This window comes from Amblyraja radiata, chromosome 17 (assembly GCF_010909765.2).
Source record: "Amblyraja radiata isolate CabotCenter1 chromosome 17, sAmbRad1.1.pri, whole genome shotgun sequence".
Lineage (NCBI taxonomy): Eukaryota > Metazoa > Chordata > Chondrichthyes > Rajiformes > Rajidae > Amblyraja > Amblyraja radiata.
Genome location: NC_045972.1, coordinates 1628654 through 1649696, shown reverse-complemented (window position 1 = coordinate 1649696; position 21043 = coordinate 1628654). Strand labels below are relative to the sequence as shown.

At 46.6% G+C, this 21043-nt stretch overlaps 1 protein-coding gene across 2 annotated transcripts in view; it reads right to left on the bottom strand.

The window, feature by feature from the left end:
* Window positions 1–417: 417 nt before the first annotated feature.
* tango6 (transport and golgi organization 6 homolog) overlaps window positions 418–21043 on the bottom strand; it is a 54810-nt gene continuing 34184 nt past the window's right edge. For both annotated transcript variants that reach the window (XM_033035608.1, XM_033035609.1), the window contains exons 13-18: window positions 20433–20873; window positions 18941–18998; window positions 3801–3953; window positions 2808–2959; window positions 1959–2072; window positions 418–1500 (exon numbers count right to left, since the gene is read on the bottom strand). In XM_033035608.1, the coding sequence (XP_032891499.1) occupies window positions 1324–1500; window positions 1959–2072; window positions 2808–2959; window positions 3801–3953; window positions 18941–18998; window positions 20433–20873 (1095 nt within the window). In that variant the 3' untranslated portion in view covers window positions 418–1323. The remainder of the gene's footprint in view (window positions 1501–1958; window positions 2073–2807; window positions 2960–3800; window positions 3954–18940; window positions 18999–20432; window positions 20874–21043) is intronic.

The window sequence follows — 21043 nt, the reverse complement described above, 5'->3', positions numbered from 1 at the left end:
CAGTCTAGTCTCCGCACAATAGCACGTGGTTACACCGGAGAAGGTGGGTTTCAGGCGGAGGGGTGGCCGGATGGAAGTGCATAGCATTATGAAAGGCACAGATAGATGAGATTAATCTTCTTCATGTCTATGTCATGCCTCAGGATAAACAGTCTCTCAGCAACCCTACGTCGGGTATCAACATCTAGAGACGCAGGTTTAAGGTGAGAGGAAGGGGATCTGAGGGAAGGATTCTGTTTTACACTGAGAGCAGTTCATATTTGAAATAGCTGTTGGAGGATGTGCTGGAATCACATACAATGACCACGTTGAAGAGACGTTGTATGGGGCGGGACATGAAGGATGCAGATTTGGGCAAATGGGATGAGTGTGTGGGCAAAAAGGTGATAGTGGGCCGAAGGGCCAGGATATGCTGTGTGAATCTATGGCATTCTTTTTATTTTAGGTTAGTTTAATCAACTGAATAAAATTTGCAACTGCACAGGTGGTCCTTTACCTCAAATCCTAACATCCGACTACTAATCCAGGTCACAATCATTGCACCACCTTATAACACATGGGTACATTTCAAACATGGACTCCATCCACACATTCCATCCTTGTCCATCTGATGGAGATGTGGAAACTCCTTGCAGGGTCCATCCCCGTGGGGAGGGGAACAACCTGTAGTTTGGGTGACAGGTCAGGATGCTTCTGACTCTGACCTCTGCCCTCGTCATTGGCAGCTCGCACAAGCTCCAGCCAGCTCTTCACCACATCCTCAGCAGATTACTATCCTGCTCACTCACTGAAGCTGCTTCACATCCAGTTCATGGTGTCATTGCCTCCTGCTGGAGGAGGTGGCAACACACAAGTAGCGACGAGCATTCAGAGTGATGGATCTCCAAGGTTCAACAGAACATTCAGGGTGAATGTGAGGCCAGAGAAGTGTCAACAGTTTGAGTGAGGGCACAAGGTGCCAGTGAGTGGGGAACAGTAGCCCAGTGATGGGGAGAGCGGCAGGGCTGGCGATCAGTACATTGAGGGGGCAGTCAGCTTGCACACTGCAGAGTAACAGCAGCACCCGTTGCCTCTGCAGGGCTGACTCACCCTGGGCTCAACACTGGTTGAAACCACTGCACCACTTTATAACATGGTCAACATGTGTCAGTAATTCTGGAAGAACACTGCAATCCCCCCCCCCCCCCCCCCCACACCATTGAAGCCCCAGTCAGTCAGGATCAGTCAGCACCACACCACCGTCAGGGGCTAAAGACAACAGCGCTGTCACAATCCTTATACTTGCAGCACTATGAAGCAGGCTACACGGCATGCTGGAACCTACTACGGAAGGACAGTGATTTTCTTTTCAAGTTTTTCCTCTGGAAACAAGATGCTTCTGACGACACAGTCCAACTCCTCCAGCGCCAGCTGTGCGTGCAGCTGCACCAGCTGGTCCACATCTGTCCGCACGGCAAACTTCAGCAAGCGGTAGAGCTCAAGCAGAACATCAGCCAGCACCTGCGGGAGAGGACAGGTGCATATTGGCGCATTATTGTCACAAGTATCGACATACAGCAGATACAGCTTTGTTTGTGTTAAATCATACTGTACATGAGTACAATCAAGCCTTACACAAATACAACAGATGAGCAAAGAGTAAAACACCAAAGTGCAAAACATAGTGTTAGAGAGAAAAAGTCCAAGGTCCCCAATGAGGTTGGTGAGAAGATCAGGACCACACCCTCGTTTATAGGACAAACCCCTTCAATAGTCTGCTGACATTGGGAAGGAACTGTTTCTGAATCTGGTGGTATGTGCTTTTATGATCTTCTGCCTGACAGGAGCAGGGAGAGAGGGAATAACCTGGGGTGTGAGTGGTTCTTGGTTATTTATGTTGGCCGCTTTCCTGAGGCAGCATGAAACGTCTGCAACACTTCCAGATTCTCTGTCCTGTCTGCAAGAGGAGGACTGCTTACCTGCAGAGCCTTCTCACAGAGTCCACGGAGCAGGAGCGTGACCACGTGAACAGCAGCCCGCCGCACCTCAGCCTCCCGTTCAGTCTTCACGATGGCAGAAAGACACGCAGTCACCTGGTGGAAGCAGAGAGTGAACAGGAGATCATGAGGCCAGCACCCTGCTCCCGCACTGCTCTTTAATCCAAACTGCTTTCTTCCCTGAATTCCAGATCTTACCCATGGTAAATACGGACATGTATTTGTGTAAGTCCTCACCATCTCCTGTGGCTCCATATACTGACCACCACAGTAATTAAAAAGGGCCCTATTTTCTCCTTAGCTACCCAATTGCTCGTAATATACTTAAAGAATCTCTTGGCAGTCTCCTTAACCTCATCAGAGAGAGAGAGTGGGACCCCTCAGGAATCAAAACTCCGTGTGCAGCCACAGGAGATGGGCAAGGTTCTCTTCTGTTTTTACTGAGTGAGAGACAGGAGGGCTGAGGACGGGGCAGTCACTGGAAACGTCTCGAGAGGAGCCAGTATTACAGTCGATGAGGTGTTTACGGTCCTGACGCATATAAACGTAGACAAATCTCCCGGGTCTGATCAGATATATCGAAGGACACTATGGGAAGCTAGAGAGGAAATTGCAGGAGCCCGGGCTGAGATTTGCAAGTCATCATTAAATACAGGTGAGGTGTTAGAAGACTGATGGGTGGCAAATGTTGTGCCTCTATTCAAGAAGGGCTGCAGGGAAAAGGCTGGTATCTAAACCAGCTGATGGGCACACACAAGTTGTAATCCAATGTGTGGGGGAATTTGTAAAACCATAAACAGGCCCCAACATTGTGAAGCACCTGCGGCTTACCTCGTGAATGACTGGTCCCAGTGCAAAGTCCAGCCAGGTGCAGAGCTCCCCCAGGTTCGACAGGCTACTGGCTCGGACACAACTATCCACATCCTTGGTCCCCATCAAATACACATGGATCAGCTGGTCACGATAGTGAGAGGCCATTTCACCTAGCGGGAGAGAGAAGCCAGGATGAGGTGAGAGGGCACAGAGAGCAGGAGGGGCAGAGGAGAAAGAAGGGGTTTGAGGAATAGAGCTGGGGCAGATGAAGAGGAGAGGGTGGGGAATACACCCTCGTTTATAGGACAAACCCCTTCAATAGTCTGCTGACATTGGGAAGGAACAGCTAGAGAATACAGGGGAAATAGCAGGAGTAGGTCAGTCACACCTCGGCTACCATTCCATACGATCAAGGCTATTCTTTACCCCTACCCTGAACTAACCCATGTTCCTTGTTTCCCTTAATCTCCAAAAGTCTATCGACATCTGAAAATACTTAGCCAGAGTCTCCATACAAAAACACTGCAGATGTTGGAATGGGAAAATTAAAATAGGAAGAGAGACAAAGGATGGATGGGGCGGACTGCAGGATCTCGACATACACCTCTCTCTGCCCAACCCACTGAGTTCTTCCTCTGGTATGTTTTTTATTCTGGATTCCAGCATCTGCAGGCTCTTTTATCCACAACCAAACCGCCTCCTATTTATATCCTGTCTGTCCAGTTAAAGGTCAGTTGTCCCTTGACTTTTGATTATTCTTTTGAAGCCGGCTACACTTTAGTATACCGTACACTTGGACCCTTCATCTCTTCAGCCCTCCTTGATTTTGAGTTCTTTATCCTTAAATACGGGCAGTGAGGTTGAACAGAAAGATATGCTGATGCTGCCCTGGTGTGGTTCACACCCAGTTCACCCAACCAGTAATAGGGTTTAAGCAGCTTTGACCCTCGTATCTTCCACAGACACTGACAGCAAGCATCCCTGCGCAGGGTATTGTCATGGCTGCCTCACCCAAAGCTCTCGTACTCCTCATCAGGACCTCTCCAATTTTCATCCGCGTCTCCACAGATCGTGTTTTCTCAGCTTCCTGTGATGATACTTGATATTCGTTGAGTAATTGTGGCAGGATTCGGGCTGGGTACACGTCCGACAGCACTGACAAACCTGCAGCAACAGAGGTTACACGAATTGCAGACTTTACACTTGAGGGACAAGACCGAGTGGTGCGGCAGAAAAGGCAGTAGTCCTGGCTGGGTTCAATGGTGACTCAGAAATTCCTGTAAGCCAGTCCATCATTAGATACCACACTTGCCAGCTATAGGAGGGATGTCATTACGTTACAAAGGGTGCAGAAAGGTTCACCAGGATGTTGCTTTACAACACTTTGTTTCAGAACTCAAGGTGCAGAAACATGTGATAACTTAATCAGAAAAACCTCAAGCTCCAGGCAGTGACCACTTGAAAGGAAATGAAGGAAATTGCTTCATTCATACGTCTCATTAGTTACAAAATCAGGGAATTCTCGTAAGAAGTATCTACCTGTGTAATGCAACGTTGGTCTTGTTGAGACTTGATGGGAACTGGACTGAAATATACTATTCATAATTACAGGGAAATTTGTGACTAGTGAAGAGGTTGAAAGGAGGGCGTGATTCATGCTCTTTGCTTTTATTCCCACGATTTAAAAAAGCTACGGTATGATTTAGATTTTAACCATATAACCATATAACAATTACAGCACGGAAACAGGCCATCTCGGCCCTACAAGTCCGTGCCGAACAATTTTTTTCCCTTAGTCCCACCTGCCTGCACTCATACCATAACCCTCCATTCCCTTCTCATCCATATGCCTATCCAATTTATTTTTAAATGATACCAACGAACCTCCCGCCACCACTTCCACTGGAAGCTCATTCCACACCGCTACCACTCTGAGTAAAGAAGTTCCCCCTCATGTTACCCCTAAACTTCTGTCCCTTAATTCTGAAGTCATGTCCTCTTGTTTGAATCTTCCCTACTCTCAATGGGAAAAGCTTGTCCACGTCAACTCTGTCTATCCCTCTCATCATTTTAAAGACCACTATCAAGTCCCCCCTTAACCTTCTGCGTTCCAGAGAATAAAGACCTAACTTATTCAACCTTTCTCTGTAACTTAGTTGCTGAAACCCAGGCAACATTCTAGTAAATCTCCTCTGCACTCTCTCTATTTTGTTGACATCCTTCCTATAATTGGGTGACCAAAATTGTACACCATACTCCAGAATTGGTCTCACCAATGCCTTGTACAATTTTAACATTACATCCCAACTTCTATACTCAATGCTCTGATTTATAAAGGCTAGCATACCAAAAGCTTTCTTTACCACCCTATCTACATGAGATTCCACCTTCAGGGAACTATGCACAGTTATTCCTAGATCCCTCTGTTCAACTGCATTCCTCAATTCGCTACCATTTACCATGTACATCCTATTTTGATTTGTCCTGCCAAGATGTAGCACCTCACACTATTCAGCATTAAACTCCATCTGCCATCTTTCAGCCCATTCTTCCAAATGGCCTAAATCTCTCTGTAGACTTTGGAAATCTACTTCATTATCCACACCACCACCTATCTTAGTATCATCTGCATACTTACTAATCCAATTTACCACACCTTCATCCAGATCATTGATGTACATGACAAACAACAGTGGACCCAACACAGATCCCTGAGGCACCCCACTAGTCACCTGCCTCCAACCTGACAAACAGCCATCCACCATTACTCTCTGGCGTCTCCCATTCAGCCACTGTTAACCATATAACCATATAACAATTACAGCACGGAAACAGGCCATCTCGGCCCTACAAGTCCGCGCCGAACAATTTTTTTCCCTTAGTCCCACCTGCCTGCACTCATACCATAACCCTCCATTCCCTTCTCATCCATATGCCTATCCAATTTATTTTTAAATGATACCAACAAACCTGCCGCCACCACTTCCACTGGAAGCTCATTCCACACCGCTACCACTCTCTGAGTAAAGAAGTTCCCCCTCATGTTACCCCTAAACTTCTGTCCCTTAATTCTGAAGTCATGTCCTCTTGTTTGAATCTTCCCTGTTGAATCATGTCCTACTGTTGAATCCATCTTGCTACTCCTGCATTTATACCCAACAATTGAACCTTCTTAACCAACCTTCCATGAGGAACCTTGTCAAAGGCCTTACTAAAGTCCATATAGACAACATCCACTGCTTTACCCTCATCAATTTCCCTAGTAACCTCTTCAGAAAATTCAAGAAGATTAGTCAAACATGACCTTCCAGGCACAAATCCATGTTGACTGTTCCTAATCAGACCCTGTTTATCCAGATGCTTATATATATATATTATCTCTAAGTATCTTTTCCATTAATTTGCCCACCACTGAAGTCAAACTAACAGGTCTATAATTGCTAGGTTTACTCTTAGAACCCTTTTTAAACAATGGAACAACATGCGCAGTACGCCAATCCTCGGGCACTATTCACGTTTCTAATGAAATTTGAAATATTTCTGTCATAGCCCCTGCTATTTCAACACTAACTTCTCTCAATGTCCTAGGGAATATCCTGCCACGACCCGGAGACTTAACCACTTTTATATTTTTCAAAAGTGTCAGTACTTCTTTTTCTTTGAATCTCGTAGTATCCATAGCTACTCTACTTGTTTCCCTTACCTCACATAATTCAATATCCTTCTCCTTGGTGAATACCGAAGAAAATAAATTGTTCAATATCTCCCCCATCTCTTTTGGCTCTGCAGATAGCTGTCCACTCTGTCTCTCTAATGGACCAATTTTATCCCTCGTTATCCTTTTGCTATTAATGTAGCTGTAGAAACCCGTTGGATTTACTTTCACCTTACTTGCCAAAGCAACCTCATATCTTCTTTTAGCTTTTCTAATTTCTTTCTTAAGATTCTTTTTACATTCTTTATACTCCTCAAGCACCTCATTCACTCCATGCTGCCTATAATTATTGTAGATCTCTCTCTTTTTCCGAACCGTGTCCAATTTCCCTTGAAAACCAGGGCTCTTTCCAATTTTTACTATTTCGTTTCAGCCGAACAGGGACATAAAGATTCTGTACTCTTAAAATTTCCCCTTTAAATGTCCCCCATTTCTCTTCTACATCCTTCCCATAAAACAAAATGTCCCAATTCACTCCTTTTAAATCCTTTCGCATCTCATCAAAGTTAGCCTTTCTCCAATCAAAAATCTCAACCCTAGGTCCAGTTCTGACCCTCTCCATAATTATATTGAAACTAATGGTATTGTGATCACTGGACCCAAAGTGTTCCCCAACGCATACCTCCGCCACCTGACCCGTCTCATTTCCTAACAGGAGGTCCCAGCACTGCCCCTTCTCTAGTAGGAAGGGTATATGGAAGGGTAAGGTGTGAGAGCGACAGATCAAAGCAGACGATGATAAGGAAATATAGAATGGCTCATTGTTAGCTGCGAGGAAGGTGATAAGGAGATATACAATCGGTAAAATTAATCAGGAGAGCGAAACTAGTCGGAGAACTATGGTGGGGAGGGACGGAGAGAGATAAAGTAAAGGTTACTTGAAGATGGAGAAATCAATATTCTCTTTGTCCTGCCTTACCTCTCTCCCCTTATAATCAGTCTGATGAAGGGTCGCAACCCACAATGGCACCTACCCTTTTGCCCCAGAGATGCCGCCTGACCCACAGTAACTACAACACTTGTGCCTTTTTTGTGAACCAGCATCTGCAGTTCCTTGTTTCTACATTAAACCTATACCCTCTAGTTTTGGACTTGCCTACACTGGGAAAAAGATTGTGACGATTTACCTCATCTACACCCCTTGTGATTTTAGATACTTTTACTTGGTCACCAGTCTCCTATGCATCAGACGAAAAAGTCCCAGTCTATGTAGTTCCTTCTTTTAATGCATGCTCTCCTGTCTTGGTAATATCCTCCCAAGTCTTTTCTGCACCCTCTCCATCTTAATGACATCCTTCGTATAGCTGGGTGACCAGTACTGCACACTGTACTCCAAATGTTGTCTCACCAATGACCTGTGTGGTTACACGATGACGTACTCAATGCCCTGACCGATGACAGCAAACGTGCCATGTCTTCACCGTCTACCGATATCGCCATTTTCATGGAACTATGTACTTGTACTCTCGGTCTCTGTTCTCCACACCCTATCATTTAGTATGCAAATTCTGCTCTAGGTTAAGTAAAAATCCAAAACCTCTCACATGTCCAAGTTAAATGAATCTGCCATTCTTTGGCCCACTTTCCCAGTTAATCTACATCCTCTTCTAATCTTAGATAACCTTCTTTAGTGCACAACCAATTCTAATATCATCTACAAACTTACTAACCATGTTAGTAACATTGTCATCCAAAGTGTAGATATTGATGACAAACAACAGAGGACCCATCGCCAATGGACAAATTTAATGATTTTTTCTGGAGTGTTGAGGGCCAAGAGGTGAACTGACAAATTATGAATGCGTAGATAGATGGTCATATACCCCAGGGTGGAAATGTCAAATATTTAGGGCATAGGTTTAAGTTAAGAGCGGCAGAGATTAAAGGAGATTTTTTTCAGAGGTGGTTTCTAAAATGTGCTTCCTGGCATGGTAAGCAGGTATAATAGTTTAGTTTAGATAACAATGTATAAGAGGCATTTAAACCAGTACATGAATATGCAGGAAATGGAGGGGTTTGGAACACATGTAGACAGATAGGATTAGTTTAATTTGGCACCATGTTGATGTGCTGTACTTTTCAATATTCTATGCTTTTGAATAGTCTCAATGTTATTCCCCTTTTCTTTGATTATCAGTGAACAATCGCAGTGTTTCTAGAAGCCCAGTGTTTCTAGACACAATGCTGGAGCAACTCAGCGGGACAGGCAACATCTCTGGAGAAGGAATGGGTGACGTTTCGGGTCAAGACTCTTCTTCGTTGGAAACTCAGTTTCCATAAGCAGAATTCTGCAGATAATGAAAATCCAAAACAGCCTCTGAAATGAAAAGTCAGTGAGTGAAACAGCTTAGTTTCTCTCTCCACACACGTTGCTTGATCTCGAGGGAAGCCTCACGCCTCCAGGCTCTCCAAAGAATTTGATACAAGTTTCTCTGGAAAGTGGGGAGATGCTGTAAGAAACATCTGCACCTGAAGGCTGAAGACCAGAGGGCATTCCAACTACTGAAGGTGTTGTTCCAAAATCACTCAGACATGCCCGCGGAAACACAGCCGTCTTTCAGGTGAATTTTGTAAATTAAAAGTTGCTACTTCAAACTGAAACATAATCCTCCCAGGGTCAGGGAAACCTCTTCAGGCCTCACTGAGAATAAACAAGAGGCATTATTGAAGAGATACAACAAGATTACTAGTGCCGTTCAAACCATGGGCTCAGGCTTCTAGATAAACTGCCCATGCTTATCTATTATTATTATTATGAACAACAAGCAAAAGATTGTTGGAAATCTGAAATCATTAAAGTAACAAAGGCTGCCTGTAGCAAGTAAAGTGCTGGAGAAGTGGAGGAAGGAGATGAGGGGTTGGAGCAAGTCTGGCGGATGATAGATGTCGACAGGCACAAAAAGCTGGAGTAACTCAGCGGGTCAGACAGCGACTGAAGAAAAGGAATAGGTGACGTTTCGGGACGAGACCCTTCTTCAGATTAACAGCACCTGCAATTCTTTCCTACACAGGTGATAGATGAATTGAGGCGAGAGGGATTTGATTGGCAGATGGGTGGAGTAAGTGACAAAGGCCTGAGGTGAAAAGGGGACAAAAGCGTGTCAGATGAGTGAAGAGGAGTGAAATGTAAAACTGGAGGGAGGGATGTGGGGGAAGGGGACGAGGGGATGGAGAGAAATGAGGGGGCGTAAAAGGCATTCAAGGTTCGCCAGTGTGGGCAAGATGGGTCGAAGGGCCTGTGTCCATACTGTGTCACTCTGTGATTCTATGAGACACAGGACTTTGGGATGGGTGATAATAATAATAATAATAATAATAATAATAATAATGGATGGGATTTATATAGCGCCTTTCTAATACTCAAGGCGCTTTACATCGCATTATTCATTCACTCCTCAGTCACACTCGGTGGTGGTAAGCTACTTCTGTAGCCACAGCTGCCCTGGGGCAGACTGACGGAAGCGTGGCTGCCAATCTGCACCTACGGCCCCTTCGACCACCACCAATCACTCACACACATTCACACACAGGCAAAGGTGGGTGAAGTGTCTTGCCCAAGGACACAACGACAGTATGCACTCCAAGTGGGATTCGAACCGGCTACCTTCCGGTTGCCAGCCGAACACTTAGCCCATTGTGCCATCTGTCAGTGATGAGTGTATCAAGGTGGGGACAGGAGCAGGGCGACATTAAGGGGTTGAGTCTGGTGGAGACTTGCCTCAAACAAGGGAGGGACATTACTCTAGGGGGCCAGACGGCTGTAATGATGCTGAGTGTAATGGGACCGTCCCACTTAGGCGATTTTTTGGGTGACTACAGGCGACTGGCGCAAAAATTTCAACATGGTGAAAAATATTCGGCGACAGTGGCAACAATATTTGCTGTCGTAGGTTGTCGCCGGTGTCGTAGGTGAATTTCATTAAAACTAGTCCCTGACAGTCGCCTAAAGAGTCGCCTAAGTGGGACAGGCCCATAGGGAAAACCAGAGGTGCTAACACTAATGGTATAACACGAGCAATACTGAATGTATAGACACTAAGACACACAAAGAATATATTAGGAGTTTTGCATAGTTATTGCTTTGATTATTTTTTATTATTAATTTTTTTAAATTATTGAAATGAAGAAAAGCCTGGTGTGGTGGCAGGAACGTGTACACCCGGGTGCATGGAGAGACGCCTGGTGTGGTGGCAGGAACGTGTACACACCCGGGTTGCAGGGAGAGACGCTTGGTGTGGTGGCAGGAACGTGTACACCCGGGTGCAGGGAGAGACGCTTGGTGTGGTGGCAGGAACGTGTACACCCGGGTGCAGGGAGAGACGCTTGGTGTGGTGGCAGGAACGTGTACACACCCGGTTGCAGGGAGAGACGCTTGGTGTGGTGGCAGGAACGTGTACACCCGGGTGCAGGGAGAGACGCTTGGTGTGGTGGCAGGAACGTGTACACACCCGGTTGCAGGGAGAGACGCTTGGTGTGGTGGCAGGAACGTGTACACCCGGGTGCAGGGAGAGACGCTTGGTGTGGTGGCAGGAACGTGTACACACCCGGTTGCAGGGAGAGACGCTTGGTGTGGTGGCAGGAACGTGTACACACCCGGGTGCAGGGAGAGACTTGCCTGCTGCTGTCACATTATTGAGAAGCAACTCTCAAAACAAAAAGTTGAAATATCCTTTTTCACTCTTCTCAGCGCTTAGATTGATTGGGATAGATATAAAACCCAACCACTCTACAGCAGGACCCGCAGGCCACATCTGGCCTGTCACGGGATTTTATCCGGCCCACAGCAATCTCTTAACACGTTCCATGTGGCGGACTATTTAGCGGGTTCTGTGGTAGTGTGGCAACTTACACGCCAGTTTGCTGTAGGCTATCAAGTTGAGGGTTTGTGTGCAGCTGCTGACAGGTTACCGTTAGTTGTACTTGATTAATACCCAGGGGTTCAGTGCTGCCGGAGCTCACTGGAGCGTCGCTCCGGCACCTCTGTAAAAAAAAGCCAAAATAAACACCGTGGAATTTTAACTAGTGGGTGCGTGGTCGGGGTAACCTGGTTAAAAGAGGGGGAAGGGGAAGACCCATCACTACCGAGGTTCCCTGTAGGGTGTGGGGAGCACTAGGACCCAGCAGAGTCAGGCCACGTGCTGTCTACATCGTGGGGATGTGGGCCTGGTGCTGAGCAGAACTCTGGTGAGGTGACGGCTCTGGCCCGCTGGTGGCTGGTGGAGAGGCGAGGGTTGGCGGAGTCACTGGTGGAGGCCCGTGGGGGGCTGGAGTAGAGATACGGGTCAGTGGCAGCAGCATCGGTGGCCCCGGGAAGACAGTGACGGTCAGCGGCAGCGGCCTATTAGTGAGTGAGTGAGTGGGTGATTGATTGGGTGAGTGGGTGATTGATTGGGTGGGTGAGTGAGTTTGGGTGGGTGGATGGGTGGGTGGGTGAGTGAGTGAGTGGGTGGGTGAGTGAGTTTGGGTGGGTGGGTTTTTTGGGTGGGTGAGTGAGTGTGTGAGTGGGTGGGTTTGAGTGAGTAAGTGAGTGGGTGGGTGAGTGAGTGGATGAGTGGGTGGGTTTGAGTGGGTGCATGCCCAGAGCTGCGGGAGTCGGGGCGAGTTGGAGCCTGGCCGTCACCTCATGATAATTATATTTCACGATAAATTTATAAAACTGACATTTCTTTATTTTTTCCCACGGCCCGCAAAAATGTGCCAAATATATAATGTGGCCCTCATGCTGAAATGTTTGGAGGCCCCTGCTCTACAGCAACTAATGGGTGTTAATAGTTTACACACATATTCACAGCCATAACACTACGACAAGCAAACCTTGACCGATATCCGGCAAGTGCCTACTTCGCCACTCATGCTCACCCAACATCCTTCAGCTCTACCCCGACTCTCCTGGTCCCGTCACTGTGTCTGGAGCGATGGGCACGAGTCAAAATGACATTGCCACCATCCACAAGGCAAAGCCATAGTGGTTACAGAGCCCAGCTTCCCGTGCTGCACATTCACCTGCCGGCACACACATGCCCCAACTGGAGATGATCAAAGATGCTCCATGTGAAGCTGACAGCAGGGTGCAGATTGGCAGCCATGATACTTCCCTTCCTCCACTGTGACCAGCACACACAGGCACCTGCCATGACTCCCTGCTCTCCCTGCTTGCTGCTTCCTATTCTGCCAGTCTCTCCTCCTCGGTTGAATGGTGCCAATGATGCTGACCCCCCCCCCCCGTGGCTCCTTTATTCCTTCACCACGGATCATCTTCCAGCACACGGCAGGGCTGCTCCGCACACAAGGAATGGCCTCACTTCTTCCCTACACCTGATAGAAACATAGAAATTAGGTGCAGGAGTAGGCCATTCGGCCCTTCGAGCCTGCACCGCCATTCAATATGATCATGGCTGATCATCCAACTCAGTATCCCGTACCTGCCTTCTCTCCATACCCTCTGATCCCCTTAGCCACAAGGGCCACATCTAACTCCCTCTTAAATATAGCCAATGAACTGGCCTCGACTACCCTCTGTGGCAGGGAGTTCCAGAGATTCACCACTCTCTGTGTGAAAAAAGTTCTTCTCATCTCGGTTTTAAAGGATTTCCCCCTTATCCTTAAGCTGTGACCCCTTGTCCTGGACTTCCCCAACATCGGGAGCAATCTTCCTGCATCTAGCCTGTCCAACCCCTTAAGAATTTTGTAAGTTTCTATAAGATCCCCTCTCAATCTCCTAAATTCTAGAGAGTATAAACCAAGTCTATCCAGTCTTTCTTCATAAGACAGTCCTGACATCCCAGGAATCAGTCTGGTGAACCTTCTCTGCACTCCCTCTATGGCAATAATGTCCTTCCTCAGATTTGGAGACCAAAACTGTACGCAATACTCCAGGTGTGGTCTCACCAAGACCCTGTACAACTGCAGTAGAACCTCCCTGCTCCTGTACTCAAATCCTTTTGCTATGAAAGCTAACATACCATTCGCTTTCTTCACTGCCTGCTGCACCTGCATGCCCACTTTCAATGACTGGTGTACCATGACACCCAGGTCTCGCTGCATCTCCCCTTTTCCTAGTCGGCCACCATTTAGATAATAGTCTGCTTTCCTGTTTTTGCCACCAAAATGGAGAACCTCACATTTATCCACATTATACTGCATCTGCCAAACATTTGCCCACTCACCCAGCCTATCCAAGTCACCTTGCAGTCTCCTAGCATCCTCCTCACAGCTAACACTGCCCCCCAGCTTAGTGTCATCCGCAAACTTGGAGATATTGCCTTCAATTCCCTCATCCAGATCATTAATATATATTGTAAATAGCTGGGGTCCTAGCATTGAGCCTTGCGGTACCCCACTAGTCACTGCCTGCCATTGTGAAAAGGACCCGTTTACTCCTACTCTTTGCTTCCTGTTTGCCAGCCAGTTCTCTATCCACATCAATACTGAACCCCCAATGCCGTATGCTTTAAGTTTGTAAACTAATCTCTTATGTGGGACCTTGTCGAAAGCCTTCTGGAAGTCCAGATACACCACATCCACTGGTTCTCCCCTATCCACGCTACTAGTTACATCCTCGAAAAATTCTATAAGATTCGTCAGACATGATTTACCTTTTGTAAATCCATGCTGACTTTGTCCAATGATTTCACCACTATCCAAATGTGCTGCTATCCCATCTTTAATAACTGACTCTAGCAGTTTCCCCACTACCGATGTTAGACTAACTGGTCTGTAATTCCCCGTTTTCTCTCTCCCTCCCTTCTTAAAAAGTGGGGTTACGTTTGCTACCCGCCAATCCTCAGGAACTACTCCAGAATCTAAAGAGTTTTGAAAGATTATTACTAATGCATCCACTATTTCTGGAGCTACTTCCTTAAGTACTCTGGGATGCAGCCTATCTGGCCCTATCTAAGAATCTAAATCCCTGCCCCGTGCACCAGTTCCTCAGCCACACGTTCAGGTCCCGTATCTCCCTGTTCCTGCTCTCGCCAACACGAGGAACTGGAAGCAAACCGGAGATGACAACCCTGGAGGTCCTGCTTTTCAGCATTTTTCCGAGCTCTCTAAAGTCACGCTGCAGAATATTGGCCCTGATGAAGGGCCTCGACCCAAAACGTCACCTATTCCGTTTTTCCAGAAATGCCACCTGACCCGCTGAGTTACTTCAGCATTTTTTTTCCTACCTCCCCTCTATCCCACCTGCTTTCATATCCTAAGATTCAAGGCTTAAATTAAGAGGGCTAATGCGGGAAAGTGGAGCTGAAGTAAAAGAATAGCTATGATTATTGAAGGGGCAGTCAGGAGAAGCCAAACGGACATTTGCAATTTATTCTGCAGTTACCACAGGCAGATCGCACACCTGGGAATACAGTGCCCTCCATAATGTTTGGGACAAAGACCCATCATCAATTATTTATTTGCCTCTGTACTCCACAATTTGAGATTTGTAATAGAAAAAATAACATGTGGTTAAAGTGCACATTGTCAGATTTTAATAAAGGCCATTTTTATACATTTTGGTTTTGCCATGTAAAAATTACAGCTGTGTTTATACATAGTCCCCCCCATTTCAGGGCACAATAATGTTTGGGACACATGGCTTCACAGGTGTTTGTAAATGCTCAGGTGGAGGAGAGAAGGAACTGCCCAAGATCCAAAGCATACCACCTCATCTGTGAAACACGGTGGTGGGGGTATTGTGGCCTGGGCATATGTGGCTGCTGAAGGTACTGGCTCACTTATTGTCATTGATGATACAACTGCTGATGGTAGTAGCATAATGAATTCTGAAGTGTATAGACACATCCTATCTGCTCAAATTCAAACAAATGACTCAAAACTCATTGGCCGGCGGTTCATTCTACAGCAAGACAATGATCCCAAACATACTGCTAAAGCAACAAAGGAGTTTTTCAAAGCTACAAAATAGTCAATTCTTGAGTGGCCAAGTCAATCCCCAATCCCTCATCATGTCAGGAACTAAAGCCTGGAACTGCCACCACAACAACAACCTTAACCAGCAGGACTGTGCTCATTGAAGAGGTGGTTCACTAACTAACTAAAAGAACTAAACTAACTAACTAAGTCCGTCCTTTATTGTATCTTCCCCAATACGGCACACTTTACGCTGAATATTTTGCAGAACCTTACTCAGATTTTCCTGTCCCCCCTTGTCAGATGTTATATTTCACGTTATTGATATTTTACGGTTTAAAAAAGCCAACTTTAACAAGATTTCTACTGTTAAAATCCTTCCTGCCAGCTTCCAACAAACTTCGATACAAAGTTGCAATACACAAACACTCTATGCTTCCACCAACTTTTCACCTGAATGGGATATCACAGTCCTCCACCCGACATTTGCAACAATGTTGCCATCATAGCACCTGGCAGGACAGGAGGGGGAGGATCAATTGGTATTGCACGACAGCGCAAACATTTTGCAGAATCTTACTCAGCTTTTCCCCGTCAACCATCTAATAGGTTTCCTTCAGATTAGATGTTATATTTCACGTTATTGATATTTGAAGGTTTAAAACTGCCAACTTTAACACGATTTTTACTGTTAAAATCCTTCCTGCCAGCTTCCAGCAAACTTCGATACAAAGTCGCAATACGAACCCTCTGTGCTTCCACCATCACAGTCCTCCAGCCTACATTTGCAACAATGTTGCCATCATACAACACTTACTCCAGTTCCTGGCAGCAAGTGCTTCAACAGGAGGGGGAAGGTGAATTGGTATTGCAATTGGAAGTGCTGCAGCATGCAGGGGAAGTCCAATTGGATTTTGTTTAAAGTCCAGTGCTGGGGGAGGCAGGGGAGTGTAATCTTACGTTGGGGAACCGGTTGAGTTGGGAGACCAGGCCTCCTGTGGGGGCTACGGGTTAGTGGTGGAATATTGCGTTGGGGAACGAGGTTAGTTGGGGCCCAACTGGTCCCAGTTGGTCTAGTGGACAATAAAACGTGAAGAGAAAACAAGAATAAAGCCCACCCATCCACGCTTGGACCAATCACAGCATCATGTCCCCTGCACATCACCTCATAGATCCTCGCTCCATTAACTGGACTGTATTAAAATGTTCACTAATACTGGCCCAGAAAATAAAGCAGCAAAACTGTTTGACGTATAGAATCTGTTTGCAGATGCAAATTTAAACATCAAACCAAGCTCGCTCTTCAAGGACCTTGGCCCATTTGGCTTTATAACTAAAAGGTGCAGCATATTTCAGCCTCTCTCTCTCTCACACAGTGCAAACAGCTTGGCATAAATTGCAGGTTTGACTGCACGTTGTGTTCACTGTGGGGCACTTATCCCGAGGCAGAGTGATGAGGCCTTGACTCACTGTTCACATAATGGAATACACAGTCATGTTGACATCAGTGACTGTCGTTGCCAGATGTCCCAGGTGTATGAACTCTGTAACAGCATTTCATAAGCAATGAGATTCACGATCGGCCACACTGAGGAAGCCCACAGCCTGCTCTTGGTAGCAGCTTGCTCCAACATCAACACACTTTCATTTGCTTTTATGTGCATCTTTAAACACAGCACACCTGAGTCTGGGATGGGTGCTGGCAAAGCCCACGCAGGCAAGGAATCATACTTCTCTCAATCCTGATTTAAGCCAACAGTAGCCAAAGGATAGCACATTCAGGGTGGAATGTGGTGACCAGTCTCTACAACCTCCTTTATGATTCCAGCCCAGTCTCACCACCAGTCGTGACACTCAGCCTCACCTTGTCTCTACGCTCAGGCACATTCACTTTTATTTTAAACAAAGACCAAACATTTGTAGGAGGAAGAAGAATATAAGCATATTCTAGCCACAAACAAACATTTCAGTGATGTGGAACCTTGTGGTGAGAGCAGACAGACTAGATTGCATCTGCCAGGGACAAAAGAGTGAGAGGTGCTTGATTTTAAACGCAAGATTCTGAGATGTGTCGACAAGCGGGCGTGGAGAGGATGTTTCCTTTTCGGAATAACGGGGCCCCTGTTTAAAAATAACAGGTCACCTATTTAAGACAGATGGAATGGAAACTTTCTCTCAGGGATTTCTGAGTCTTTATAACTCACTTCTTCCATTGGCGGTGGAACAAAATCCATCGATTTTTACAAATGCTGGAGTAACTCAGCAGGACAGGCAGCATCTCTGGATGGAAAGAATGGGAGACGTTTTGGGGTTTGGGTCGAGAACCTTCTTCACACCCCACCCATTCCTTCTATCCAAAGATGCTGCCTGTCCCGCTGAGTTACTCCAGCATTTTATTTCTATCTTTGGTGTAAACCAGCGCCTGCAGTTCCTTCCTACACATACCACTGATTTTGACGGCAGAATTAAACTGACTCCTGATAAAACATGTCACAATCTTAGTTGATATGTTCTGATTTCTGCTGCAGGCAAGCTTCATGAATTCAGAACTCAGCACAAATGAGACAGCATCTAGAACATAGAACAGCACAGTACAAAAACAGGCCCTTCGGCAGACCCACAAAACTTGCATAGTGGCAGCAGAGCTTTGTCGCAGGCAGCTCATGGAGAAAAGAAAAGATGCAGGGAATGTCACAGGTGCTTTTGAAAAATGAGGCATCCTATTTAAAGGAGTAACATGGAAACGTTCCTGGTGCCAGTTTACAGAGACATTACATAAGGTGCTGGAGAAACAGCCAGTCAGGCAGCATCTGTGGAGGGAACACACTCCCTGACAGACAGGGAACATAGCAGGGGAGGAGAGGAAACACTTTTACTCACAGAGAGTGGTGAGTCTGTGGAATTCTCTGCCTCAGAGAATAGAATAGAATAGAATAGAATCTTTATTTGCCACGCAACCAGGGTTGGTGGTATTTGGGTTCGGTACATGATGGTACACTGCTTTAGTCCCATTAACACATATAACAACACAGATCATAGTAATAAAGTGCATCCATACCACAACACAAATCACAAATCTCACCAACAGAACATAGTGCAAAAGAACAGACAAAGACCATAGACAAGACACTATATGCATCAAGAGTCCTTAGTGTTGTCTGTTATTGGAGGGAATTGAGTGTTCTTATTGCTGAGGGGAAGAAGCTGTTTTTAAAACGGGTGGATTGGAAGCAGGTTCTCTGGATGCTTTCAAGAGAGAGCTAGATAGGGCTCTTAAAAATAGCGGTCAGGGGATATGGGGATAAGGCAGGAACGGGGTACTGATTGGGGATGATCAGCCATGATCACATTGAATGGCGGTGCTGGCTCGAAAGGCCGAATGGCCTACTCCTGCACCTATTGTCTATTGAGAGGTGCACAAAGACAGGGCTTGTGCACGTGCTCAGTGTGTAGTTTAGAATTGAACACACTAAGGCCTGAGGGCAGTCAGAGTCCATGCAGCACATGGTGGATGAATCTGCTATACTGAGGGCTCTGGAGGTGTTGTAGACACAGAATCGTGAAGTAACACTCTTACCTTGAATTGCTGACAAATAAACAAAGGAATCTTCATGGTTGAGATTTTCCAGAAACACCTGAAACAAGGGGATGGGAGGTTAGCAATCCAGAGCAACTCATCAGCAGTCAGACCGCAGATGTTCAATGTGATTATCCACACCAACATCTACTTCAGACCAGTGCTACTTATGTACATGCAGCCATGAACAAACCAACCCAATCTCCCGTGCAATGAAGTTAAGATGCAGCTCATCAGTCGCACAGTGGTGCAGCGGTAGAGTTGCTGCCTTACAGCGCCAGAGACCCGGGTTCAATCATGACTATGGGTGCTGTCTGTACAGAGTTTGTACGTTCTCCCCGTGACCTGCATGGGTTTCCTCCGAGATCTTCAGTTTCCTCCCACACTACAAAGACGTACAGGTTTGTAGGTTAATTGGCTTGGTATAAAAGCTTGAAAGGGATTCAAGATTGAAAGGGTTCAGAAAAGATTTACAAGGATGTTGCCAGGACTAGAGGGTGTGAGCTATAGGGAGAGGTTGAGTAGGCTGGGACTCTATTCCTTGGAGCGCTGAAGGGTGATCTTATAGAGGTGTATAAAATCATGAGAGGAATAGATTGGGTAGATGCACAGAGTCTCTTGCCCAGAGTAGGGGAATCGAGGACCAGAGGACATAGGTTCAAGGTGAAAAGATTTAATAGGAATCCGAGGGGTAACTTTTTCACACAAAGGGTAGTGGGTGTATGGAACAAGCTGCCAGAGGAGGTAGTTGAGGCTGGGACTATCCCATCGATTAAGAAACAGTTAGACAGGTACATGGATAGGACAGGTTTGACGGATTATGGACCAACGCAAGCAGGTGGGACAAGGGTAGCTGGGACATTGTTGGCCGGGTGTGGGCAAGCTGGGCCGAAGGACCTGTTTCCACACTGAGACTAAATGTAAATTGTCCGTAGTGTGTAGGATGTGCGGGGATGCTGGTGGGTGTGGACTCGGTGGGCTGAAGAGCCTGTTTTCCTCGCAGTATCTTGAAACTAAACTAAACAAAAAACATGCTGGAAATCACCCTGCAGGGGGTACTTTCACCTATAGTTCACAACTAAATGCCAGCCTTGCCAGTAATGTCCATGTCCCGCTAAATTAACACAAATCTTTTCTGAGTATGTTTGTTCTGACCTAAATGCAGGATATCCAGTTGGCAGATGGGCTAGCACAGGGATTGTGCGGGGATCCCAGCTGTTCACAAGGAATATATCCAGGCATGCATCCAGCACATAACTGGGTGGTTGTCTGAGCTGGGAGAATGGACAGGTGAGGCAGTGGGCAGATACAATACAGTATAGCGCAGATAAATTGGAGGTTACGCACTCTAACAGCAGTAACAGGAAGACAAATTGTTTTGTGAATGAGAAGGATTCAGAGGTTCCTACAGGTGGGAGTCAGGCATCAGACGAGGTTAATGAAGCAACACACGCAACAACTGCGACAATGTGAAAGTGAAGATGAGACTCACGGTGAGGACCTTCTCCTGGTTACTCTGGGCATCAGGATTGCGCTGTTGAATCATGTGAGTGAGTGTCCTCAGAGCAGCAGCGCGCGTGGACTCCTCGGGATCAAATGCAGCCTGAAGAATGTCCTGGAAGTCGCTGGTGGAGTTGTTCCTGCACTCAGGGTTCCCAGGCCTACCCGGCGACGGCACCTCTCCATCTCTGGTTCCTGCACCGGCCTCCTCTGCCCTGCCACCACCCGTCGATCTAGAGACACGCTGGGTTTTCTTGCCCATGGTCGTGTGCGCAGCTTTGGAAACGGTTTCACTGGAGAAGGCTCCACGGGTGGCGATGGTGATGCGCAGGTCGGACGCCAGCTCTTGTACCACAGGGTCAGGGTGTAAAGCTGACAGCTGCTCCAGCAGTGGCAACATTGGTCGCAGGGCCACAAAGTCCGAAGCGGTGAGCTGCAGACAAGCGGAGAATGTGATCACATGAGCAGGGCGAGTGCTGGGGGAGAGAGGTAGGAGACAGAGGAGAGAGGGAGGGGGGGGGAGAGGGAGTAAAGGGGCAGGTGGACAGGTACAGTGCCCTCCATAATGTTTTGGACAAAGACTCATCATTTATTTATTTGCCT